Consider the following 26541-nt stretch of genomic DNA (forward strand, 5'->3'; position numbering starts at 1 on the left):
ATATATATATATATATATATATATATATATATATATATATATATATAACCAAAAGATTAGAGGTTTTAGTTATCTGACTAAAAGATTAAAGGCTCCAGTTCTCCCACGGTGTCTATATATATATATATGACCGAAGAATTAGAGGTTATAGTTTTCCCACCCTCTGTCTCGTTGAACTCAAATGCTTAACTATATACTCTGGATTAATAGCTCAAATGTTGGAATTCCGTTGAATTAAAAAAAGAAAACGAAATATGGACTACACATCTTTTTTTAAACCATATATCTATGTGATTTCTACATTAATTTTTTAAACAATTTATTTTTTAAAAAAATTGTCCTAATTTTCTAAAGAAAAAAAAAAGTCGAAATTGTTGAATGTGAAGCGAATATTCCTAGACACGAAGTTAGTGATATCTATATCCATCTATATAATTAATTAATTAATTAATTAATTAATTGAAAAATAAAAAATAAAAAGTAAAAAGCAAACGACAAAAAGTGGACCAAAACTGAACTAAAAAAATAATTAAAAAGTCGGGAAAAACATTTTGCACGGAAATCCAACTTTTATCAATTTGTGTTTTGCCATGTATATCTTCCACTAAAAAAAAACCTTTTTTTTTATATTCTATTAACTTTATTTTAATCTTTAGTTATTATTTTTTTTATGAAAATAAATTAAAATACGCTTTATTTATTTATTATTTGAACTCAAATTTATGAAATCATGTCTCCAATTTCAAAATAAATATAATGTAAATAATTGGACGAACAAAACACGTAAATATAATGTAAGGAATAACCATTAGTGTCATAGATAATTAAGCATGTTCATACTTTAGTCTTGTTTAGAAAAACCCGTGTCGTGCTATAGCGTTCTTGATCAACGTGTTTTTTTCCGTTGAGAGTGAAAATAGGTGGTTGATGACAAATTTTCTTTTTCCGGAAAAAGAAGTCAGGAATTGGGTAGAATTGACGTCGAAGATGGGTTTTCTAGAAGGAGTGACAAATGGCCGAACCAACGAGGGGTGAAATTGAATGGCTATAGATGAATGGAAAAGGGGCGGAAAAATGATTTTGTGATTGTTGAGATTTATGTCCTATAACTCGTAATTTTCTTAATTAAGTATTTTTCTTATTTTTAGTAAAATAATTTATTATTTTATATGGTTTATAAAAAACCAAATACTCGCCCATTTTATTCTTTGTTGAGACCAATCGAGAAGACACTCTGGATTGGGACGATGAACTAAGTAGGGTGGATAAGTATATTTATAATAGATGGTAGTCAATTTATTCCTAAAATTTCTCAACATTTTTTCTAAAATACCTAAATCATTTTCTTAAATTTATTCTTAAAATCCTAAATCTCGCTAGTAAATATGGTATTCTTTGAACTTTTCCTTCAAGGTTGGAGAGGTTTCCACACCCTTTAAAGAAGGTTTCATTCTCCTCCCCAATTGACGTGGGATCTAACAATCCACCCATCTGGAGCCAGCGTCCTTGCTGACACACCACCTGATGTCTACCTCCCTTCAGGGCTCAGCCTCTCGCTGGCAGTGTCTGGCTTGGATACCATTTGTAAAAGCTCAAACCCACCGTTAACAAATATTGTCTTATTTTGACTTTCCCTCTTGGGCTTCCTCTCGAAGTTTTTAAAACGTAATTTGCTGGGGAGAGGTTTCCACACCCTTTAAAGAATATTTCGTTCTTCTCGTCAACAGGGATCTCACAGGTAAACTTGAGCAGTATGTGCTCTATCTTAATAACACTTTTATAATTATTGTAAATGATTTGATCGAAATTGTTCTCTTTCATGTACAATAAATTTGTACGAGACTGAACCAAAAAATATTTAAATATTAATAGATATTCCTTTTATTTTTGGTTCATAATCTAAAAAGAGTGGGCCATTTGACGGTAGTTCCCAAAAAGGTGAAAATTGAGATATAAAAAGACTTTGCTGAGTCCTACTTGACTCGGAAAAATAAATAAATAAATAAAATAAATAAAGATTTTTTTTTTCTTTTTTTCTTTTTGCCAAAAAGTTAAATGATTTATTCAATTTAAGAACCAATAGAAAATTTGGAAGCCACGTCATCAAGGCCACCATCTTTTGTTATTTGCCTAGTCACATCCCAAAGTTACCAAAAAGTATATACTTCGGAGTTCGGAAAACGAATAACTGACTCGAGATAGTCATTGGATGCTGTGGATGAACTCAAGTTTCATACGTTGCTGACTGTCACAATCACACTTTTCTTAGTAGTGGACTTTTGTGATTGTGCAGCACGTACTCCTAATACCGAGTGAGTCAAGCCAATTGGGTTCGCGTTGCCTACGGCCCAACAACGTATGCTCGAGCCTCTGGCCTTGTTTTGAGAAGAAGATTTTAGAAAATGGGAAAAGATAAATTTTCGAAAGCGAGTTTGAGAGTAATGTTATATAACTATAAGCAAAAAGCAACACGCGCTGGACGAGCATAACTGTGACATTAACCATGCGCGCATTCATTATCTCATATGATAGCCGTTAAAAAAATAAGAGAAATTTTCGGCCCTTGTTAAATATCTCGATCCATCACAATCACACTTTTCTTAGTAGTGGACTTTGTGATTGTGCAACACGTACTCCTAATACTAAGTGAGTCAAGCCAATTTGGATTCGCGTTGCCTACAGCCCAACAACGTATGCTCGAGCCTCTGGCCTTGTTTTGAGAAGAAGATTTTAAAAAATGAGGAAAGATAAATTTTCGAAAGCGAGTTTGAAAGTAATGTTATATAACTATAAACAAAAAGCAACACGCGCTGGACGAGCAAAACCGTGACACTGGTCATACACGCATTCATTATCTCATACGATGGCAGTTAAAAAATAAGAAAAAATTTCGACCCTCGTTAAATATCTCAGGCAATCTCTCCCCTCAAAATATTTCCTTTTCTATTTTCTAGGAAAGGTTTCAAACACGAAACTCCACAATGATATGATATTATCAACTTTGAGTGTAAGTTCTCATGACTTTGCTTTGGTCTCCCCCAAGAGGTCTCATACCAATGGGGGGAGAGTATTCGTTGATTATAAACCCATAATCATTCCCTAAATTAGCCGATGTGGGACTTTCATCATCCAACACCTCCCGAGGCTCGACTCTTTTGAAGTCTTAGTTATTTTTTACTATGCCTTCGAGGAAGATTGACTCCTTTTCTTTTAGAGTCCTTTGTTCGACATTTGAAGATTTACCAATCTATCTAGGGCATGTCTCTGATACCATGTAGAGAGTCGTGTTCGTCTAACATTCGGTGTTTCGTTCTCCTCCCCAACCGATGTGGGATATCACGTAATAGATTCCAAGTTGACATTTTTCGATAAGATCCCATGAAAATGAGGTTACAATTCAAGTTTAAGATTATTATGAAAATTAAAAATATTTAACATTTATAATTGATTTATTGGGCAAAATTAAAAATTAATTTTTTTTTAAAAGATAAATAAGTTAAAAAAAAAAAAATTAAAATTAAATAAAGATATTAGGAATAAAAACATGTCAATTTCTTTTATCTCTCCTCGTCGTCTCTCTCTCTCTAAGCTGTAGGGTGTGACTGTGCGTCAACGTGTGTGTTCCTACGCAACGCCAAAGGCAAGGCTAAGCAAGTCATAACTTTCTTGTTGAAAAAGAAAACCAGAGGATCGAAATTGCTAAAACCCATTTCCAAATTTCCAAATTTCCAAATTTCCAAATTTCCAAATCTCCATTTTTACATTTCCCCTTTTCCTCGCTCTGTTCTATTACCTCCTGTTCTTCTTCCCCCTCAAGAACCCACAAAAACCTTCAATCCATCCTTCCCCCCTTTCACTATTTCGATTCTTCCCAATCTGCACTTCTCTCACCTTTTGAATCTTCGTTTTGGATTCCCAGAATGCATCTCTACAATGCTTGGCTTCCTCCCCCTGTTGCTCTTGATACCCACAAGGAGAAGGAATCTTTCGCTCTCGTCGTCAATTCCCTCAACGATTCTTATCGCCCTGATGATCTTGATTCTGTTTATTCCACTCTCAAATGGGTCTCCGTTATTGACCTGTCAGTATTTCCCCTTTTCCTTGATTCTGATTCGCCTCTTAATTTCTTTTGCTTTTCAATCACTGTTTACTTCCTCTTCTTCCCTCTCTTACTTCTTTAACTTTGTTTGCTTTTTTCTCTTTTTTTTGGGATTAGCTTCTTTAATACTATGAGGATTTAGCAATTAATCGAGGTTTAAGGGCTTTAACCATCTTTAAACTCAGTTAATCTGAATTGGGTCACTCGTTTCCCTCGAAAAACATGTTTCCCTTTGCTTATAATACTCCTACTATGGATTAGTATGTCTCCGGAAATCTAGGAATTCTATTTATTTACTAAGCATGTGGAGCTGTCCTGCTACCCCGGATCATACAAAGATCTTTATTTCTGTGTTCTTGGATATCTGGACTTCTGGTGGAAGTAATTAGTTCAGGGAAAGGTGCGCTAATTAGCTTGAGTGGCAGAACTTTTCTGCAAATACTATAAGGAATGACGACTTAATGATTTGTTAAAATTTGAGCTGAAATGAGGGGGAGACTAGGAAGAACTGTCCAGGATATTATTGATTGTTTGGATTTCATTTGCTATGTTGGTCGTGCTTTAGTACTTTTGTAGCTACGTTCCCTCTCCGATTTTCGAGAGAGTGTTAGTCATGAATGTAACGACTTAGATGCTTATCGTGCAGTTTTATCAAAGCGAAAAGCGAAGTGTCGTTGGAGGATGTGGCTGCTGTTGTAGATATTGGGTTAGAGTTGTTTCATATGTCACAAGGCAAGCTGTATGCTCAGGTACGGATTTTTTACGTTTGAAAGGTTTTATATTTATTGTTGCTAAAGGAAGATTGTATTTATTTTTATAGGTCAGATGGGGAAATATTCTAGTCAGGATACTAAATAAGTATTCGAAGAGGCTTTCCTTGAAAGTTCAGTGGCGACCGTTGTACGACACTCTGGTTCATACGCATTTTACTAGGTTAGTCATCCTAACAAGAAACTGTGATGGTTATTAGAACACGGAATATGTTAAATCGTCTTGCGAAGGGTTTTTCATGTCACTTAAAACTCATCGTGCTTGTTAGTATTAAGTTCATTCATTTCTAAATTGGTAGTGTGGGTTTCATCATCACTTTCAGACTGATCGTTTTAATAGCTAATGTTCGGATCCTGGTCTATGAACTGTAAAATATCCATGATTGCTTGTATTTGTTTGCTAATTTGCTTCGTAATCTGTTCTGAGAGCTTTTTTTTTTTGTTCTTTCTATCAGGAACACTGGTCCAGAAGGTTGGAGATTAAGACAGCGGCATTTTGAAGCGATTACCTCTCTTGTAAGGTCTTGCCGGAGATTCTTCCCAGCCGGTTCTGCTGCCGATATATGGACAGAGTTTAGGTGGTGCTATGACGCTATTCGTTGTATTCCAAATTTTCTTCGCTTTCTTATTTTTGTTTTGTTTAGTTTTTTTATGCATATATTCTAAAATATATATAGTACCACGGAGTGACGTAGTGGCGAAAAGGATGAGCTGTAAATCCAAATGCTCTTAGGTGGTGATATTGAGTTAGTAGCTACTCTCTAAATACTCGTGTTAACTCGATAAGTTGTAGTATCAGACACTAGCTAGGAATCGTTGAAGGTGTGTGAAAATTAGCTTCGAAACCCTCGATTACGATAAATTTTTCGTATACTCTCGGTCATGCAAATAAGAAAATTGTTCCTAAACTTTTGGTTGTAAAAAAATTCGTGTTCTCATTTCTATCGTCAATGCATAAAAGGTCATCTACGGACCGGTCACCCACATTTTTTTTCCAATTAATTCTCGACTTAACTTGGTCAATTTTGCAGATCTATGTTGGAAAATCCTTGGCATAATTCATCCTTTGAAGGTTCTGGTTTTGTCAGACTGTTTCTTCCTACCAATTTAGACAACCAAGACTTTTTCACACAGTAAGGAGTTTTTTTCATATGTGAACTTTCATTTGTAGTATTTGTTTTTAGCTCACTTATCAGATTATAACTTCCTGCCACTGTATGATAGCAATTGGATTGAAGAGTGTATGCGGTACTGGGACTCGATTCCAAATTGCCAATTCTGGAACAGTCAGTGGGCTGCCATTATAGCTCGTGTCGTCAAGAATTACAGTTTCATAGACTGGGAGCGTTTCTTGCCTACGCTTTTCACTAGGTTCTTGAACATGTTTGAGGTGAGTATGTGAACTTTGCAAGTTATTTTTAATTATGTTAGATATTGGTTAGAAGTACCTTGCTGGTTGCTACGCGTTAGTTGAGCTTCATGAACTGCAAATTTAAGGATCGTCTTAAATAATCGACGGGTGGATTCTGTTTGTTAGTTACCTGGTTGTAGTTGAGCACGAACCTTGTCCTATGATGTCATTCATAAAGTTCAATATGTCGATTATGCTAGAGACCTTTTTTGTGGTTCATTTTGTTATAATTATCCTTCATGTGAAAAAATTGTAGGTTCCAGTGGCAAATGGTAGTGGATCATATCCATTCTCTGTGGACGTTCCCCGAAACACGAGGTTCTTGTTTTCCAATAAGATGGGCACCCCATCTAAAGCCATTGCAAAATCAATCGTAAGTTGATTTTATCGAGCTTCTATGATCTGATATTCATGGGAGATATTATAAAAACGTGTGTTAATGTTTAAATTACAGGTATATCTACTCAAACCTGGTAGTTCAGCACAGTTTCACCTCGAGAAATTGGTCAACCTTCTCGAACAGTGAGTTCATTGTCATTTTAAAGCTTGCTATTTTTATGTCTACAAAACTTCTCTTTCTATTATTTTCAATTAAATCTCACAGAAAAAAAAAAAAAAAAAAATTGTAACAGATATTATCATCCTTCTAATGGTGGGCGTTGGACTTACGTGTTAGAGCGGTTTTTGCTTCATTTGGTTATTACCTTCCGGAAACGGCTTCAAGCTGAGCAGTGAGAATTTCCCTTATTTGGTTAGCAGAACATATTGTTAACCATTATGGCTTTCTAATAAAGTACTGTTATTCCAGGAAAGCAGATGAGAATAATCAGAACAAGCTGTATTTAGGACCATCAGGAAGAAAATCTTTTGTCAATACAATCCTGAAGTTAATCGATCGTGGTCAGTATAGCAAAAATGAACATCTATCTGAAACCGTTGCAGCCGCGACCTCTATTTTATCTTATGTAGAGCCTTCTTTGGTTCTTCCCTTCGTGGCCTCACGATTTCATATGGCCTTGGAGACGGTTAGTCATATTGCCTTTTCTTAAAACGCTTATATCCCTAAAATTAGGATATGTCATTTGTACGTGGGCTGTGTTGTTTTGACTCGTAATTGACACCAAACCAAGTACGTTCGTTTCCTTATAGCGGAATCTGACAAAAATCTATTTTATAAAGCCGACTGAAATTGATCTATTATGGTATTTTCGGTCGATTGAATACCAGGTTAAATGTTTTTATTAGGTTTTTTAGATGAAAATGAAAAGTTCATCTAAACTAACATGTTAGGTCCTGTTTCCGTGGTGTGTGCAGGCTTTATTTTATTTAACCTTTACTTGAGTCTACGAGTCGTTTGAGGGTTTCCCATTGCAAAATAAATTCCGTATGCTCTTTTATTTGGTTGGAAGTGTTTTGTCGTTGCTTGTGATTAGTTTACTTCTCCATTTTGTTTATCCAGATGACTGCTACCCACCAGTTGAAAACTGCTGTTATGTCGGTTGCATTTGTTGGGCGTCCGTTGTTTCTGACAGCTTTATCAGCTTCAGCTGTACAGTCAGTCGATCTTGTTGCTGATGACGAGTTCGTTAATCTTCTCATGGTTTCACTATCCAATGCCTTACTTGGTATGGATGCCAATGATCCTCCTAAAACTCTGGCCACCATGCAATTAATTGGTTCTCTATTCTCCAATGTGAGTACACAAGTTACAACGACATTCATTTTGGTCTGATTTCTCCTTAACTCTGCCTCTGATGATCAAAACATAATTTGCAGTTAGCTTCTTTGAATGATAACTTAGACGAGCTGTCTATTATTCCAATGATCCGATTTTCCGAATGGTTGGATGAGTTCTTATGTCGCTTATTCTCCTTACTTCTGCACCTGGAACCTAGCAGCGTTCTGTAAGTAATGGAACTTTTGGCCTAATCGTTCTTTTAATCTGTTTTCAATTGCTAAATCGATATTCAGACGTTACTAATTGCTTTGGCAGGAATGAAGGTCTACTTTCTTCATCAACTTCAGGAACTTTTCTGGTTGATGATGGACCTTACTACTACTGTATGCTTGAGATATTGCTTGGAAGGCTTTCAAAACCATTATTTGCTCAGGTTTCATAGACTTCAACACTGCTTCAGCTTTGTTTTTGTAACAGCCCAATCCCACTGTTAGCAGATATTGTCCTCTTTAGGCTTTCCCTTTCGAGCTTTCCCTCAAGGTTTTTAAAACGCGTTTACTAGGTAGAGGTTTCCACACCCTTATAAAGGGTGTTTCGTTCTCCTCTTCACCCGATGTGGGATCATCCACCCCCCTTCGAGGTCCAGTGTCCTCACTGACACTCATTCCTTTCTCCAATCGATGTGGGGCCCCCACAAAATCCATACCCTTCGGGGCTCAGCGTCCTTACTGGCACATCGTCTCACGTCCACCCCCTTTGGGGCTCAGCCTACCCGTTGGCATATCGTTCGGTGTCTGGCTTTGATACCATTTGTAACAGCCCAGACCCACCGTTAGCAAATATTGTCCTCTTTGGGCTTCCCCTCAAGGTTTTTAAAACGTGTCTGCTAGGGAGAGGTTTCCACACCCTTATAAAGGGTGTTTCGTTCTCCTCCCCAACCGATGTGGGATTTTCCATTTATCATCTTTCTTATTTGGCTCTTACTTGGTGTTCATACCCGTAGTCTGCCGCTCTCATACTCCCTTTGGCAAAGGGTTCGTCCCTTATTTGCCCTTTCTTTTTGTAATTTCCCACAGGGCATAATTTTATTGTCTTTTACCACTTGCAGGCTTTGAAGAAAATTTCGAAATTTGTCAAGACAAATATTCTTCCAGGTGCAGTGGCAGAGGTTGGACTTCTTTGTTGTGCATGTGTTCATTCCGACCCAGAAGAGGCCGTTGCTCAACTTGTTGCGCCAGTTTTGTTATCTGCTATATCCAATATGAAAACAATGCCTAGTACAGGATTGGGAGGGGAAGGAAAATCCAAGGTTCATTTAACTTTACAAATTTTGTGTCAATAATTTGATAACATGTGAAGAATTATAACAATTTTCTTTTCAGGGAAAACCAGCACTTTCTCCAGCTCTTGAAACTGCAATTGACTATCACTTGAAGATGTTATCTGTAGCCGTCAGTTATGGAGGCCCAGCACTACTTCCTTATAAAGACCAATTCAAGGAAACTATTGCTTGTGGTTTTGATTCACCATCTTGGAAGGTCAATGTCTGCTTACTTTATCTTTATGCTTGTGGTTTGTTTCGTCCGTTTTGAAATTTTTTCTTATGGTCGTACGACAGGTAAATGGGGCTGCCGATCATCTTCTCCGGTCTCTCCTAGGGAGTTTGATTCTCTATTATCCTATTGATCAGTACATGTATGCCCATCTCTTTCCATTACCATTCTAGTCGATCTTCCTATATCCATCTCTTTACTCTTTTTCCCAATTCATTTGGAAGTTTAAATTTCTGGTTTCCAGGTGCACGATACGTCATCCTGATGCTCCAGCATTAGAGGAATGGATCAGTACGAAAGATTATTCAGATGACGCGTCACCATTATTGATCCCCAAGTGGCACATTCCAAATGATGCAGAAATTCAGTTTGCAAATGAATTGTTGGATCTTCATTTTCAATCAGCTTTGGATGATCTGTTAAAAATTTGTGAAAGCAAAACTCATGCTGATCCAGGTGCTGTACATTATTGTTCCTTTAGGTAGATTTTGTCAGGAAGGATACGAGTGGTTTTCGGAGTTCACCGACATTTTTTTGGGCGTTTTTTTAACAAGAAATAAAGAGCTCACTGATTTCAAAGATCCCATCAGTAGCTCACTACATTAATATGTTCGATTGTTGTCTTTTGCCTGAAGATTATCGTTATGCAAGAAACGAAGTAATAACACTACGCTATTTGATCATGCAGGAGACGAGAAAGATCACTTGAAAGTGATTCTATTGCAGATTGATTCTTCATTGCAAGGTGTTTTGTCTTGCATGCCTGATTTCATTCCATCCTTCAAGAATGGGAAGGTTGGAAGTCCAGTTCCTTCTTTCTTTATAGCTGGGGCATCAGGTCCAAGTGTTGGCTCCACTAAATTAAGGGAAAAAGCGGCAGATATAATACACGCAGCCTGCAGGTTCATCATGAATCTTATTTTTGTTTTCAGTTTGTCATGGTCTAATATGCTGATCGCTACTTTTATCGTGTCGTGAGCAGGTATTTGCTGGAAAAGAAAGCTGATGACAGTGTTTTATTGATACTCATTATTCGCATAATGGATGCTTTAGGAAATTATGGTAAAGTACTCATTGTCTTGGCTACACTTCGTGTTTTTATCTTTGGCCCAACTCCTATTCGTATCTCTTCGTAAAACAACTAATGTTTTTTCTTTCGTATAGGTAGTTTGGAATACGATGAATGGTCCAACCATAGGCATGCTTGGAAGTTGGAATCTGCTGCTATTATTGAGCCTCCTACAAATTTCATCATGTCCACTCGCTCGAAAGGCAAAAAAAGGTAGCATTTTCTGTTCCTTTCGTTTTTAAAGACTTCACTCGGTAATATTATCGTACTTTACTCGGTATAAGTATTTTTCTTAATTTTTTCATCAGGCCGAGGTGGGCACTTATTGACAAAGCATACATGCACAGTACGTGGAGATCGTCACAATCATCGTACCATTTATACCGAGTTGCTGGAAATTTCTGTCCATCGGAGCATGTGATTCTTTTGGTGGATGATCTCTTGAATCTCTCCTTGCACAGTTACGAAACTGTTCGAGTGTAAGTCTTCTAAGGCATTACCCTGTAGACATGGTACTATCTACTGAATATTATTGCAAACATTTAATCTTGCTCTGTGCATTATAAAGAAGTGAACCTTTTGAAGATAGTGGTGGACATCAGAACCGACTTAACCGAACTGAATTGGTCAGGCTCGTCTGACGTTTTCATAATTCTTCTATGGAATTTACTATTATAAGGAACGAGATTAACGCTTAAGGGACAGGATCAATAATTAGGATTGACTATGTTCTAGTAACACGGTCGGCTACATTTTCCCGTTAGGTATTGGGCTTAAGTACATTGATATCAATCCCTTCATGATCCTAATACATTGATATCAATTCTGCATATTTCTGATTTGTCTATTTCATATATGATCTCTAACTCTGTATTATAAGTGCTTTAATTTAAAATTTTGACTTACTGCTCAGACTTGCTGGAAAATCTCTTATGAAGTTGCTAAAGAGATGGCCATCTATGATTTCAAAGTGTGTTCTTTCTCTTTCTGAGAATTTAAAGAACCCTGACTCGCCTGAATATGCTGTACTAGGTTCCTGTGCAATTCTTGCCACCCAAACAGTTCTTAAGCACATGACAGTGGTAACTATCATAATACAAGTATTTGAACAGAGTACATTAGTAATGAAATGTTCATGATATATTTTCCTTTCTCTACCAGGATTCGAAGTCGTTTTCGTCATTTATTTTTGGAATTCTTTCAAGGTAACTTCTTTTTCCTGCCTTGAATCCATTTCATTTAAATATCTGTCGTGTTCGCTTATTCTCGTTTTCTCCTGAAGCTCCCATCATGAATCACTGAAAGCCCAGAAAGCAATCAATGAGGTAAAGCAACCTCCAAAATAATTCGATGGCAGTTTCGATATTATCATTAATGAAGAACCTTCAGTAATAATACCTCATGTGATTTTCTGCAGCTATTTGTCAAATTTAACATTCATTTTTCTGGAGTATCTAAGAGTATTTTCTTAGCATCCGAGAAACAAATGGGTGAAATGGATTTTGCTGATCTGGTTTCTCAGCTTAGTTCGATGAGTTTCGATTCTACCAGCTTACACTGGCGGTAAATTTCTTATTTGGAAGATCGGTTATGTTCATCGCCCGACTTTGAGGGACAATTGCACACTATGATGGCTTGTACTTGTGGGATTTTTAAATCAAATTAAATGTTTCCTTCATTTTATGTAGGTACAATTTGATGGCTAACAGAGTTTTGCTTTTATTGGCGATGGCATCCCGGAATAATCCGAGCTCCTCAAAGATCCTCGGTGAAACTGCAGGTTTGATGAGTGATTTTTGTGATGAATCAATTTATTTTTGTTTTCTATTTCTTGAATTTCGTATGTCAATGCTTTTCCAGGTCACTTCTTGATGAATTTGAAAAGTCATCTCCCTCAAACAAGGATTCTTGCAATCTCAGCCTTGAATACTTTATTGAAAGAATCACCTTACAAAGTTTCAGTTCAGGAAGAACAGGGCTCGCCTATGGAAATGCAATTAGATTCAAAGTCATCCATCGAAAAAGCTTTGACACAAATTTTTCAAGAAGACGGTTTTTTCAACGAGACTTTTAATAGTCTTTCTCATGTTCACATAACTGATGCTGATGCTGCAGCCTCTGGTGGAAACCATAGAAACTCTTCTTTCCAGAGTCAAGCTGACAAATCAATCACCCGTTTTTATTTCGACTTCTCGGCTTCATGGCCTCGCACTCCTAGTTGGATATCATTGATAGGAAGTGATACCTTTTACTCGAATTTTGCCCGGATTTTCAAACGGTTGATACAGGAATGTGGCATGACTGTTCTATCATCACTAAAAAGTACATTGGAAGAATTTGCGAATTCGAGTGAGAGGTCTAAGCAATGTGTTGCTGCTGAAGCATTGGCTGGCATATTGCATTCTGATGTTGATGGCCTTTTTGATGCTTGGGAAAGCTGGATTATGGTCCAGTTGCAGAATATTATTCTGGCACAGTCGGTAGAATCCGTACCCGAGTGGGCAGCTTGTATACGCTATGCGGTCACGGGAAAAGGGAAATATGGAACAAGAGTTCCTTTCTTAAGACAACAGATTCTGGAATGTTTGGCTAGACCTTTGCCTGCAGGAGCAACTACCACTGTTGTAGCCAAGCGCTATGCTTTTCTATCAGCATCGCTTATAGAGTTATCCCCTTCGAAAATGCCATCAGCGGAGATACGCCTACATATTACACTTCTCGAGGAGCTACTTGGCAATATGTGTCATTCTTCTGCCCAAGTAAGCGTGCATCCGTTCTATTCAATTATATTTTGACAGTTTCATTCTGCTTGCATGTCTTCTAAAGCCTAAAGTTATAATTGGGAGTCCCACGTTGGCTAATTTAGGGAATGATCATAAGTTTATAAGTAAGGAATACATCTCCACTAAAAGAGGCCTCTTTGGGAAGCCCAAAGTAAAGCCATAAGAACTTATGCTCAAAGTGGACAATATCATACCATGCCCTTAATTTAGTCATGTCAATAGAATCCTCAAATGTTGAACAAAAAAGTTGTGAGCCTCGAAGGTGTAGTCAAAAGTGACTCAAGTGTCGAACAAAGGGTGTATTTTGTTCGAGGACTCCAGAGAAGGAGTCGAGCCTCGATTAAGGGGAAGCTGTTCGAGGGCTCCATAGGCCTCAAGAGGAGGCTTTATAGTGTACTTTGTTCGAGGGGAGGATTGTTGAGGGTTGCTGGGAGGGAGTCCCACATTGACTAATTTAGGGAATGATCGTGGGTTTATAAGTAAGGAATACATCTCCATTGGAATGAGGCTTTTTGGGGAAACCCAAAGCAAAGCCATGAGAGCTTATGCTCAAAGTAAACAATATCATACCATTATGGAGAGTCGTGATTATTTTGTTTAGTTAATTAAGAGATAGGGCTTCTAAGCACAGATGTCTTAAAGAATTGTGTGGGATTCCTAAAGGTGTATGTAATTCTTCTTTAAACTTGGTGTTGGTTTTCTTGAACAGGTAAGGGAAGCAATAGGTGTGACTCTCTCTGTTGTTTGCTCAAACATTAGACTTCTTGCATCTCATCCTCATGATCAACAAGAAGATGTTCGTGTTGAACTTAAAGAAGAAAGATGGGTTAAGCTATTTATTGAACGCGCAACTCAGGCAGTAAAGAACATACACAACTCGAGCCATTCGTCTAACTTGGACGCATCAAAGGACAATGAAGTTCAAAATGGACACTCGAACGTTGATTCAGAAGATGATGTCAAATGGATGGAAACGGTAAATATGATAGCTATTTGTTTTGAACTTTCAAGAATCTATCATTTATTGAACTCTCTTCCACTTCTGCAGCTATTCCATTTTCTCATATCATCAATGAAGTCCGGAAGGTCATCTCATTTGTTAGATGTTATTGTGGGTCTTCTATATCCTGTAATTTCGTTGCAGGTATGCAAAACCGAACTTTACTATTGCGCATATTTGATTGATTTAATTGCAAGTTGCAAAATTTTCGAACATTTAGAGAGCTTTGATGGACTTAGATCGATAAAGAGACTCGTGCGTTTTGTTTCTTGTGTCGTTTTGTCTCCTTAGAACTCAAGAACACCATTGTACAACTTATAGAACAGATCTTATTCAAATACTATGTATGGTTACTTATAATCATTATTCTTTGGTTATGAAGGAAACATCAAATAAAGATTTGTCAACATTAGCAAAGGCAGCTTTTGAATTGCTTAAATGGAGGGTCTTCTGGGAACCTCATTTGCAGAAGGTTATATCTGTAATTCTCTCTTCAGCTGGTGATTCTAACTGGAGAACAAGATCTGCTACCTTGACATATCTTCGGTCATTCATGTACAGGTAGACTGTTAGTTGGCTGTCCGATAACTCTACTTCGAACCAATGCCTCTGTTCTTTAAATTAGTTCCACTTGGAAATAAGACGTCGGTGGGGGAGGAGAACGAAACATTCTTTATAAGGGTGTGAANATTTATTTTTGTTTTCTATTTCTTGAATTTCGTATGTCAATGCTTTTCCAGGTCACTTCTTGATGAATTTGAAAAGTCATCTCCCTCAAACAAGGATTCTTGCAATCTCAGCCTTGAATACTTTATTGAAAGAATCACCTTACAAAGTTTCAGTTCAGGAAGAACAGGGCTCGCCTATGGAAATGCAATTAGATTCAAAGTCATCCATCGAAAAAGCTTTGACACAAATTTTTCAAGAAGACGGTTTTTTCAACGAGACTTTTAATAGTCTTTCTCATGTTCACATAACTGATGCTGATGCTGCAGCCTCTGGTGGAAACCATAGAAACTCTTCTTTCCAGAGTCAAGCTGACAAATCAATCACCCGTTTTTATTTCGACTTCTCGGCTTCATGGCCTCGCACTCCTAGTTGGATATCATTGATAGGAAGTGATACCTTTTACTCGAATTTTGCCCGGATTTTCAAACGGTTGATACAGGAATGTGGCATGACTGTTCTATCATCACTAAAAAGTACATTGGAAGAATTTGCGAATTCGAGTGAGAGGTCTAAGCAATGTGTTGCTGCTGAAGCATTGGCTGGCATATTGCATTCTGATGTTGATGGCCTTTTTGATGCTTGGGAAAGCTGGATTATGGTCCAGTTGCAGAATATTATTCTGGCACAGTCGGTAGAATCCGTACCCGAGTGGGCAGCTTGTATACGCTATGCGGTCACGGGAAAAGGGAAATATGGAACAAGAGTTCCTTTCTTAAGACAACAGATTCTGGAATGTTTGGCTAGACCTTTGCCTGCAGGAGCAACTACCACTGTTGTAGCCAAGCGCTATGCTTTTCTATCAGCATCGCTTATAGAGTTATCCCCTTCGAAAATGCCATCAGCGGAGATACGCCTACATATTACACTTCTCGAGGAGCTACTTGGCAATATGTGTCATTCTTCTGCCCAAGTAAGCGTGCATCCGTTCTATTCAATTATATTTTGACAGTTTCATTCTGCTTGCATGTCTTCTAAAGCCTAAAGTTATAATTGGGAGTCCCACGTTGGCTAATTTAGGGAATGATCATAAGTTTATAAGTAAGGAATACATCTCCACTAAAAGAGGCCTCTTTGGGAAGCCCAAAGTAAAGCCATAAGAACTTATGCTCAAAGTGGACAATATCATACCATGCCCTTAATTTAGTCATGTCAATAGAATCCTCAAATGTTGAACAAAAAAGTTGTGAGCCTCGAAGGTGTAGTCAAAAGTGACTCAAGTGTCGAACAAAGGGTGTATTTTGTTCGAGGACTCCAGAGAAGGAGTCGAGCCTCGATTAAGGGGAAGCTGTTCGAGGGCTCCATAGGCCTCAAGAGGAGGCTTTATAGTGTACTTTGTTCGAGGGGAGGATTGTTGAGGGTTGCTGGGAGGGAGTCCCACATTGACTAATTTAGGGAATGATCGTGGGTTTATAAGTAAGGAATACATCTCCATTGGAATGAGGCTTTTTGGGGAAACCCAAAGCAAAGCCATGAGAGCTTATGCTCAAAGTAAACAATATCATACCATTATGGAGAGTCGTGATTATTTTGTTTAGTTAATTAAGAGATAGGGCTTCTAAGCACAGATGTCTTAAAGAATTGTGTGGGATTCCTAAAGGTGTATGTAATTCTTCTTTAAACTTGGTGTTGGTTTTCTTGAACAGGTAAGGGAAGCAATAGGTGTGACTCTCTCTGTTGTTTGCTCAAACATTAGACTTCTTGCATCTCATCCTCATGATCAACAAGAAGATGTTCGTGTTGAACTTAAAGAAGAAAGATGGGTTAAGCTATTTATTGAACGCGCAACTCAGGCAGTAAAGAACATACACAACTCGAGCCATTCGTCTAACTTGGACGCATCAAAGGACAATGAAGTTCAAAATGGACACTCGAACGTTGATTCAGAAGATGATGTCAAATGGATGGAAACGGTAAATATGATAGCTATTTGTTTTGAACTTTCAAGAATCTATCATTTATTGAACTCTCTTCCACTTCTGCAGCTATTCCATTTTCTCATATCATCAATGAAGTCCGGAAGGTCATCTCATTTGTTAGATGTTATTGTGGGTCTTCTATATCCTGTAATTTCGTTGCAGGTATGCAAAACCGAACTTTACTATTGCGCATATTTGATTGATTTAATTGCAAGTTGCAAAATTTTCGAACATTTAGAGAGCTTTGATGGACTTAGATCGATAAAGAGACTCGTGCGTTTTGTTTCTTGTGTCGTTTTGTCTCCTTAGAACTCAAGAACACCATTGTACAACTTATAGAACAGATCTTATTCAAATACTATGTATGGTTACTTATAATCATTATTCTTTGGTTATGAAGGAAACATCAAATAAAGATTTGTCAACATTAGCAAAGGCAGCTTTTGAATTGCTTAAATGGAGGGTCTTCTGGGAACCTCATTTGCAGAAGGTTATATCTGTAATTCTCTCTTCAGCTGGTGATTCTAACTGGAGAACAAGATCTGCTACCTTGACATATCTTCGGTCATTCATGTACAGGTAGACTGTTAGTTGGCTGTCCGATAACTCTACTTCGAACCAATGCCTCTGTTCTTTAAATTAGTTCCACTTGGAAATAAGACGTCGGTGGGGGAGGAGAACGAAACATTCTTTATAAGGGTGTGAAACCTCTCTCTACCAGACGCATTTTAAAAACCTTGAGGGAAAGCTCAAATAGGACAATATTTGCTAGTGGCGGGCTTGGGCTTGGGCTGTTACAAATGGTATCAAAGCCAGGCACTGGGCGGAGTGCTAGCGAGGACGCTAGACCCCGTGGATTGTGAGATCCCATATCGGTTGGAGAGGAAAACAAAGCACTCCGTATAAGAGCGTGGAAACCTCTCCCTAGTAGACACGTTTTAAAAACCTTGAGGAGAAGCTCGAAAGAGAAAGCCCAAAGAGAACAATATCTGCTAGTGGTGGGCTTGGGTTGTTACAAATGGTATCAGAGCCAGGTATCGGGCGATGTGCCAACGAGGACGTTGGGCTTCCAAGGGGGTGGATTGGGAGATCCCAATTCGGTTGAAGAGGAAAACGAAGCATTCCTTATAAGAGTGTGGAAACCTCTTCCTAGTAGACACGTTTTAAAACTGTGAAGCTAACGGTGATATGTAACCGGCCAAAGCGGACAATATTTGCTAGCGGTGGGCCTATGTTGTTACATAAGACTTCGAATTAAGTCCTTGTTCCGTGATGCCATAATCTTAACCTCTCAATTTTATTCGATATTGAATTACTTTTAGTATATTTTTTACCCTTTTTTTTTTTTGGTAATAAACACAGGCACACGTACATTCTCACAAGTTCAGAGAAACAACAAATTTGGAGAACTGTTGAGAAGCTTCTTATAGACAGCCAAGTCGAGGTAAGTTCTTGATTCGTATTTATTAACAATTATGCGAGTATGTTAAGAAAACAATTATCTTCTGTAGTTCAAATGTAGTCCGACTCGGTTATATCAATGCACTAGGCTTCGCTGATAGCGATTTTGTTACTTAATAAGCCCCTTGGCCGAGGACTCAATTCGTATCGTCTTTTGATAACGTACCTAATATTTGAATCAGATACGAGAGCATGCTGCAGCGGTTCTAGCAGGCCTTATGAAGGGCGGGGACGAAGATCTGGCTAGAGATTTCCGTGAGCGAGCGTGCAGGGAAGCAAATAATCTCCAAGCAAAGAGAAGAAAGAGGTTAATTTCAAGTCCCATATAAATGTCATCTACCTTATAAAAGAACGTCATTGATTACTTTCATGGGCATGTTTTTATCCTTAGGAATGTGAAATGATAATCAATGTCTTGTATGTTTGACATTTTAGTATGGCTTTAATGCTATATTGGTATGTATTCCGCACTTATTGCACGTACTATCGTCTCAAAGAATTTTATGTTGTCGATTTCAGAAATTTAAGTTCGGGTCAGTCTCTAGCTACGGTTCACGGTGCGGTACTTGCTTTGACAGCTTCTGTCTTGTCAGCTCCTTACGATATGCCGAGGTATGTCTGCTTATTCTTGAAAGCTTGTTTTGTAATATACTTGGGACAGCCAAGCTTGTTAATCGATATAGTAAGCATTTTACTCGTATAGGGTTGTTAGGAATCACGGACGGCCACAATGGTATGATATTGTCCACTTTGAGCGTAAGCTCTCATGACTTTACTTTTGGTTTTCCCAAAAGATCTCGTACCGATGGAGATGTATTCCTTACTTATAAAACCCATGATTATCCCCTTAATTAGCCAAGGTGGGACTCCTCCCAACATTCCTCAACAATCCTCTCCTCGAACAAAGTATGGAGCCTTTGAACAACCTCCCCTTAATCAAGGTTCGACTCCTTATCCATATGGAGCACTCGAACAAAGTATACCTTTTATTCGAGGATTCTATTGACATGACTAAATTAAGGGCATGACTCTGATACCATGTTAGGAATCGCGAACCTCCACAGTGGTATGATATTGTCTACTTTGAGCATAAGCTCTCGTAGCTTTACTTTTGGTTTTCCCAAAAGATCTCGTACCAATGGAGATGTATTGCTTACTTATAAATTCTTCCGAACATTCCTCAACGGTGGTTTCCCTCATTAGTTCAATTCCTACCCATGCTAAATATGTTGGCTGATTCCAAGTTAGCTAGGGTGTATGATCATTCAACATACTTAGCACATCCACGTGACAACCCGAACGGTTTAAGTTTAGGTTTCCCGCTTGGGATCTTCTCTGGGACTGGTTTGGGGAGTTTTGCTAGTTGAACCATCTGAACTATATAGACATATAAATTCATACAATTTCTTGTATCTACTACTATTTCAGTTGGCTGCCCGAGTGCGTCACTCTGCTCGCTCGGATCAGCGTGGAGCCATCACCTGTGAAAGTTACTGTAACAAAAGCCATTGCGGAGTTTCGAAGGACTCATGCCGATACTTGGAACATTCAGAAAGATTCATTTAATGAAGAACAACTAGAGGTGGGATGATTCTTTTAGCATGATATATCTGATATTCGAGATGGATCGACGCTTATTATCCTTGTGTTTTTGCAGATTCTGGCAGATACGTCCTCATCATCATCATACTTCGCTTGATCAAATAGTGTACAATTGGGTGGAAAAGATATAGTTAAAAGAATGTAGTGAGTCGATATTCTTGTATAAACATTATTGATCATATTCTATTGCAGCCCTCGTTATCGAGCTGTCTCGGTTCAAAGTATTGCATTGTTCGAGGCTCGTAGAATTTAGTAACGAGATGAAGCGCCACTGTCCCTACTGCCTTCATCTTCTGGTACATTCGGACTATCTAAAATGAATGTTCTTAGCCCCATTTCCTTGCTTTCTATTATTATTTGCTCTTATATAATTACATAACTCAACTAATTAAAATATTATATTGTGGACGAAAAAAATTGAATAATAAATTATTAATTTTGTTTTTTAAATTTGTCTATTACGGTGATCGGTTAAGAATGTCTCGTGATCATAATCATATTCATTTGTCGATCTTTTTTATATTTGATGATTAATTTTACAACTGGAATTTTGAATACTATACTAATATCATGTTTGAAAGTTAATTAATATTTTTTTAAAAAAAGTTTAAAATTATTATTAAAAAAAGAATATTTTTAGAACAAATATTAAGAGTAATTTTATTAATTTAACGGATTTTAGTGCCAAGTTTAAGAACTCAAAAACTCGAAACCAACGATGCTCGATTGTTTGGGACAAAAAAATTGCTAGAGTTGCAAGGCTTTGTTGAATGATTTAGAAATTCTGTTTTATTTTCATCTTCCTCAGACTATTGGATTCATCAGATCATCACATGGTAAATCCCACAACACTGAGTTTGAACTGAAAATACTTGTTCTATTTCTCATCTCTTTGCCACTCTCTGATAGCTCTTCTTCTGTTTCTTCAAGAATATCATGCAGTTGCCCCTGTTGTTCGGCCGTGCACGTACTTCCCGTACATAAGCTCTGGCTCCATGATGACCCATCCCCCTCGGTCCCGAACGACAGTGGAGCGTATTGGAACTCCGACGTTGATCCAGGAAAACAATTGCTTGTCCCTACTGCATCAGTAGAATTCCAAGGCTTATAAGGTGAGATGAGATCAGGCTGTTGAATGGCTCTTGACAAACCAAGTTTGATATTCTCAACAGTACCATCTTTCTCATTTTGTTTGCCGTGAATGTAAGTTCCTGCCGTGCTTCCGGGCGGTACGTTGGCTTGTTGAAGCTGGAAATCGACGCGCTTCTTTGTAAGAAGGTGAAGCATTTCGTCTTTGAAGCAGCCGAGGGCTGCTTCAGCAAGATGGGAAACTTGTGGAGGAGCCAAAGTAGTGGCGATTTCAGCCATGAGATGGGAGAATGGCTTGTGAGTGACTGGATCAATGCCCATTCCTGATAGCTTCTTCTTCAACTTAGTGTTCCAGTGATTCTTGACATCATTATCGGTTCGACCAGGTAATTGAGCTGCAATCAATGACCACCTGCAGGGTCGAAATCGATCCACTTTCATACAACAAAGTCATAATACACAATTCATAAGCAATGTTTGTTGGAAATGACCAACGATCGAAATATGTAACGGCCCAGGTCAACCACTAGCCGATATTGTCCTCTTTGGACTTTCCCTTTTGAGTTCCCCTCAAGGCTTTAAAACGCGTCTGCTAAGTAGAGGTTTCTACACCCTTATAAAGGATGTTTCGTTCTCCTCCCCAACCATCCTCCCCAACCAACGTGGGATATCACAAAATATATCGAAACAAATAATTGAAGCAGGAGAGAGCTTTTGAAAGAAGGAACCTTAAGCACTTATGTTTTTCAATTCTCTCGATTGTTGTGAAACTAGCATACATCTAATCATGAGTATTTATACCGGAGAAAGCACAACTAGTTTGCTAAACTTTCTGCTCAAGTTAAGCAACTACTAACCATTCTCCTCAACAAAAGACTAACAATTTCTTTGGGAAGCCCAAAAGCAAACCAGACAATATCATATCATTATGGAGATTCATGATTCCTAACAATATTAACGTTAAGAAGATAGTGTACCTGTTGCCAACAACAGAATGTAGCTTGACAATAGTTTGTTCTTCCATATCGGAAAACTGGCCGTGCTTCAGGTCGGGGCGAAGGTAATTAGTCCAACGTAGCCGACAGCTCTTCCCACATCTTTGGAGACCTGAATTCAAGCAGCATTAGGCATTGAGTAAGGTAATGGCTTGAAGTGTTTGTAAAGAGAGAAAGTGATACCAGCATTCTTGGGGATAAGGCGCCAGTTTCGAGTGCCGTGCTGGACGATGTAGGACGACAGCTTGTTATCTTCTTCAGGAGTCCACTGTCCTCTCTTAACATTTTCCTTCTCACNTTTTTTTTTTTTTTTTTTTTTTTTTTTTTTTTTTTTTTTTTTTTTTTTTTTTTTTGTTCAGACAAAGAAAAAGAAAAAGAAAAAGAGGGTGTTTTTTTGTATTATGGGAAGAGAGTAGATTGGGATTGTTATATATAATGGAGAGTGGGAAATGAGAAGTGATTGCATGGGGTTTGGTTATATGGAAAAAGAGAGAGAGAGAGAGAGAGAGAGAGGCATCAAAGGTGCATGATTTTATTAAAAAATTCAACGCCATTGAGCGTGTGAGATGGTGGGTAGCTCACTCTTCAGACACCTGGTCAACCCTCTCTCTACCTCTCCCCATCTTTCTCTCTCCTCCACTCGTTGACTCTTTTCCGGGGTCATAATAGAACAGGCCGATATGAATCGAAATATGTCGAAACAAATGAAATAACCAAAAAAAGACAACATGGAGGGAGAGCTTTTGAATAGAGGAACCTTAAGCACTTATCTTGGTTGTTGTGAAAAAGCATACCTCAGTCACTAACTAACTTCCTAAACTTTAGGATCTTCCTAATCAAAGTATAAAACTTAGTCCACGACTTGGCAACTACTACCCATTCTCCTATAGTTGCTCCGTAAGTTAGTAACTTATTCTACCTCATAAACTCTCATTAATTAATCTTGAGTTCAGTCTTTATAGTGAATAAATAGGTAATAGGTTCAGGGGCGAAGGTAAAGGAGTTCGATCAGGGAGCGTAGGTTCAGGGGCGAAGGTAAAGGAGTTCAATCAGGGAGCGAAGCTGGGAGACAAAATAAAGCGAATGTGCAAGGAGAAAGAACCTAGCAGTTTAGAGCCGAAGGAGCGAAGCAGAGGTGATTGAGCAAATCTTCCTTTCATTTTCTAGACTGTAAAGAAAGGACAGGATAGGATGGCTTTTCATCGAAGAAGCTACTGATGACTGAATGTCTCGCGGTTTCGCCCCTCTCCCTTTGGTCTCGCGGTTTCACCCCTCCCTTTGGTCTCACGGTTTCACCCCTCTCCTCCCTTTTCTTTTCGAGTCGAGCGTCTTCGACCCTGGACTATTTTTCAAACACTCGGTAAAGCCATTTGAATCACTCTATTTCTTGATTGAAAAAAGACTAACGATTGATATCATAAGAGGAGAGTTTACATTTCAATCCGGTGCTCTTCTACAGCTTCTTCGATAACTGCTCCTTTTTTCCTTCGGTCTCTCTCATCTTTGTCCTAAGTCTACTAACCATTCTCTTAAACTTCCTCAACAAGTTAATGACTTATTCTACTAAGTCAAGTAGTCAAGTATAAGCTCATAAGGGGGTTTGATTACAAACCTAGAGCAAGAAAGCTACGACAATTACAGTTATAAGTGTCGCCGACTAGAGTTCAAAGTTCGAGTTCATTGGTTGTCTCATAATCCACCCAGTTACGACAAAGAAAGGAATCTGCAATAATTTTGCATACACGATCAGAAGCGAACAAGAAAATGTATAGCAAATCCGTACTCCTAGCGGCCTATTCTGACATAGCTGATTCTAGATCAGTCGATGAAAGAGCAGCATTAGCCACGTGACACAAGGAACAATAAAACAGTTTCAGGACATCGCAATGCAGATTCAAATTCAGAGAAACATCACATGCCTTCATACAATGACGAAGTGACAGAAGGTCAATAAAAGTTAAATTTTTAGAGTACAGCAAGTAGAGGAAGTAAGGACTCTGAGCCATTGTGTTCTAATGGAAACAATCACTTACCCCGAACATAGATATCTGGGTTCATGATCCGATAGCTACGCCCAGAGAAATATCCTGCCAAGAAAGTTGACATCGCATCAGTCCTGGATGGACAATATGTTCTAAAGCTGACAAGCTTACCTTTCTTAGCTAATATAACAGCGCTTGCATTCAGTCTGTGATGTCCCACATTGGTTGGGGAGGAGAACAAATCACCCTTTATAAGAGTGTGGAAACCTTCCCAGCTGACGCGTTTTAAAGCCTCGAGGGAAAGCCCAAAAAGGACAAGATTTGCTAGCGGTGGATCTGGGCCGTTACAAATGGTATCAGAGTCAGACATCAAACGCTGTGCCAACCTTCTCGCTGTTCCTCGAACGGGGGTAGACACGAGGCGGTGTGCCAGTAAAGACGTTGGGCCCCAAAGGGGGTGGATTTGGAGGCGGTCCCACATCGATTGGAGGAAGGAAAGAGTGCCAGTGAGGACGCTGGGCCCCGAAGGGGGGTAGATTTGGGGGTGGTCCCACATCGATTGGAGGAAGGAAAGATTGCCAGCGAGGACGCTGTGACTCGAAGATGTTGAGATATGATTCAAAGTATTCAAAATGAAGATATGATTTAGAGTAGTTAGATATGATTCAAATATTCAAACTACCAAGATGTGAGGAGATTGTTATTTGATTTGAGTTTATCTAGATTTCTATGATTATTATTTCTGGTCCAGTGTATTAGCTATAAATACTGGAATTGTGTAACCCTCTAAGCATCAAGTCAGTAGACAATAATAAAGCACGGCAACATTCATCTAATTTATCCATTCATATCTCTTTCACTATCTCTCTTTCCAACAATTTTGGTATCAGAGCCAAGTTCGTTCGACACGAGGGCGTGATTATTTTCTTTCACAAAACAAAAATGGCAGTAGCTGGTTTTTCTTCCTCTGCACCGTTGTTACCAATCTTTAATGGTGAGAAATATGAGTGGTGGAGCATCAAGATGAAGACCTTGCTCAGATCGCAGGAGCTATGGGACTTGGTGGAGCACGGGTTTGTTGATCTATTAGAACCCACAATAGAAGAAAAGAAGAGACTAAGAGAAACCAAGAAAAACGATGACAAGACTCTATTCATTATTTAGCAAGTAGTTCATGAGACTATCTTTTCACGAATTGCAGCAGCAACCACATCAAAGCAAGCATGGTCAATTCTGCAGAAAGAGTTTCAGGGAGATTCAAAAGTCATAATAGTGAAATTGCAATCTCTAAGACGTGATTTTGAAACTCTGCTCATGACGAATGGCGAATCAATTGCTGATTTTTTGTCCAGAACAATGGCAATAGTCAGTCAGATGCGCACCTATGGAGAGAAAATTTCAGACGAAACAATTGTTGCAAAGGTGTTGAGAAGCTTAACTCCAAAGTTTGACCATGTGGTGGCTGCCATAGAAGAAGCTAAGGATCTATCCATACTCTCCGTTGATGAACTGCTGGGCTCACTTCAGGCTCATGAGGCAAGAATCAATAGAGCATCAGAAAGGAACGAAGAAAAGGCACTACAAGTGAAGGAGACAACCAACAACGAAAACAACGAAAGAGAAAATATTCATTTAGCAGGTAGAAGTCGTGGAAGAGGAGGATTTCGCAGCTTCCATGGTGGTCGTGATAACAGGGGTAGATGGAGAAGTGATGGACAGAGACAATTCAATGAACAAAGGAATGTCATACAATGTTACCATTGTAGAAGGTATGGGCACACAAAATCTGATTGTTGGTATAAAAATCAACGAATGAATTTTGCAGCAGAGAATGAAGAAGAAGAAGAAAAGTTGTTTGTGGCGTGCATGGATACTAATCCGAAAAAAGGTGACTTATGGTTTGTTGATAGCGGATGCTCGAACCATATGACAGGCACAAAATCCTTATTCAAAGAGCTTGATGAGACGCAAAAGATTAAGGTGCAACTTGGAAATACAAAACAGATGCAAGTTGAAGGAAAAGGTACGGTAAATGTCAAAACCAGTCACGGTAAGATAAAACAATTAGATAATGTTCAATTTGTACCTGATTTAGGGTACAATTTATTGAGTGTTGGGCAATTGATGACCAGAGGGCATTCTGTTCTATTTGATGACAACACTTGTGTCATTACGCATAAGAAATCAGGCCATAAAGTTCAAATTGACATGACTTCAAATAAGATGTTTCCACTTGATATTTCTAACATGGAGGATTTTGCTCTTACTGCTAGCACGAAAGATGACTCAACATTATGGCATCTCAGATATGGACATCTTCATATGAACGGCCTGAAAATACTCAGGGATAAAGGTATGGTTTTCGGATTACCAAGAATTGACTCAACTAATTTATGTGAAGGAT

General features: G+C 38.5%; 2 protein-coding genes across 2 annotated transcripts; one reads left to right on the forward strand and one right to left on the reverse strand.

Moving 5' to 3' along the window:
• Positions 1–3611: 3611 nt before the first annotated feature.
• On the forward strand, positions 3612–20406 carry LOC111810751 (proteasome activator subunit 4). Its single transcript, XM_023697523.1, has 35 exons — positions 3612–4081; positions 4746–4848; positions 4920–5032; positions 5325–5447; positions 5901–6002; positions 6094–6259; positions 6537–6653; positions 6735–6802; positions 6913–7011; positions 7089–7305; positions 7740–7973; positions 8057–8184; positions 8274–8391; positions 9067–9267; positions 9341–9496; positions 9577–9653; positions 9756–9967; positions 10200–10413; positions 10494–10573; positions 10676–10793; positions 10889–11059; positions 11494–11662; positions 11742–11785; positions 11863–11905; positions 11998–12143; positions 12269–12360; positions 12441–13339; positions 14073–14339; positions 14412–14507; positions 14746–14924; positions 18371–18452; positions 18652–18776; positions 18989–19081; positions 19898–20051; positions 20127–20406. Exons 1-35 carry the CDS (start codon positions 3921–3923, stop codon positions 20166–20168), a joined length of 5409 nt encoding a protein of 1802 aa, XP_023553291.1. The 5' UTR covers positions 3612–3920; the 3' UTR covers positions 20169–20406.
• Positions 20407–20760: 354 nt separating this feature from the next.
• On the reverse strand, positions 20761–22456 carry LOC111810465 (transcription factor MYB80-like; the record flags this gene model as incomplete). The annotated part of the gene is made up of 3 exons (XM_023697173.1): positions 20761–21572; positions 22138–22267; positions 22339–22456. Coding segments are annotated over 3 exons (945 nt in total), but the record flags the coding sequence as incomplete, so codon positions are not given.
• Between the last annotated feature and the right edge of the window lie 4085 nt (positions 22457–26541).

Source organism: Cucurbita pepo, chromosome LG14 (genome assembly GCF_002806865.2).
Source record: "Cucurbita pepo subsp. pepo cultivar mu-cu-16 chromosome LG14, ASM280686v2, whole genome shotgun sequence".
Taxonomy (NCBI): domain Eukaryota; kingdom Viridiplantae; phylum Streptophyta; class Magnoliopsida; order Cucurbitales; family Cucurbitaceae; genus Cucurbita; species Cucurbita pepo.

Coding starts and splice junctions, on each gene's coding strand:
- LOC111810751 (XM_023697523.1), top strand. CDS start 3,921: ATGCATCTCTACAATGCTTGGCTTCCTCCCCCTGTTGCTCTTGATACC. Junction 11,060..11,493: donor AGTTACGAAACTGTTCGAGT/GTAAGTCTTCTA, acceptor CTTACTGCTCAG/ACTTGCTGGAAAATCTCTTA. Junction 12,361..12,440: donor GATCCTCGGTGAAACTGCAG/GTTTGATGAGTG, acceptor ATGCTTTTCCAG/GTCACTTCTTGATGAATTTG.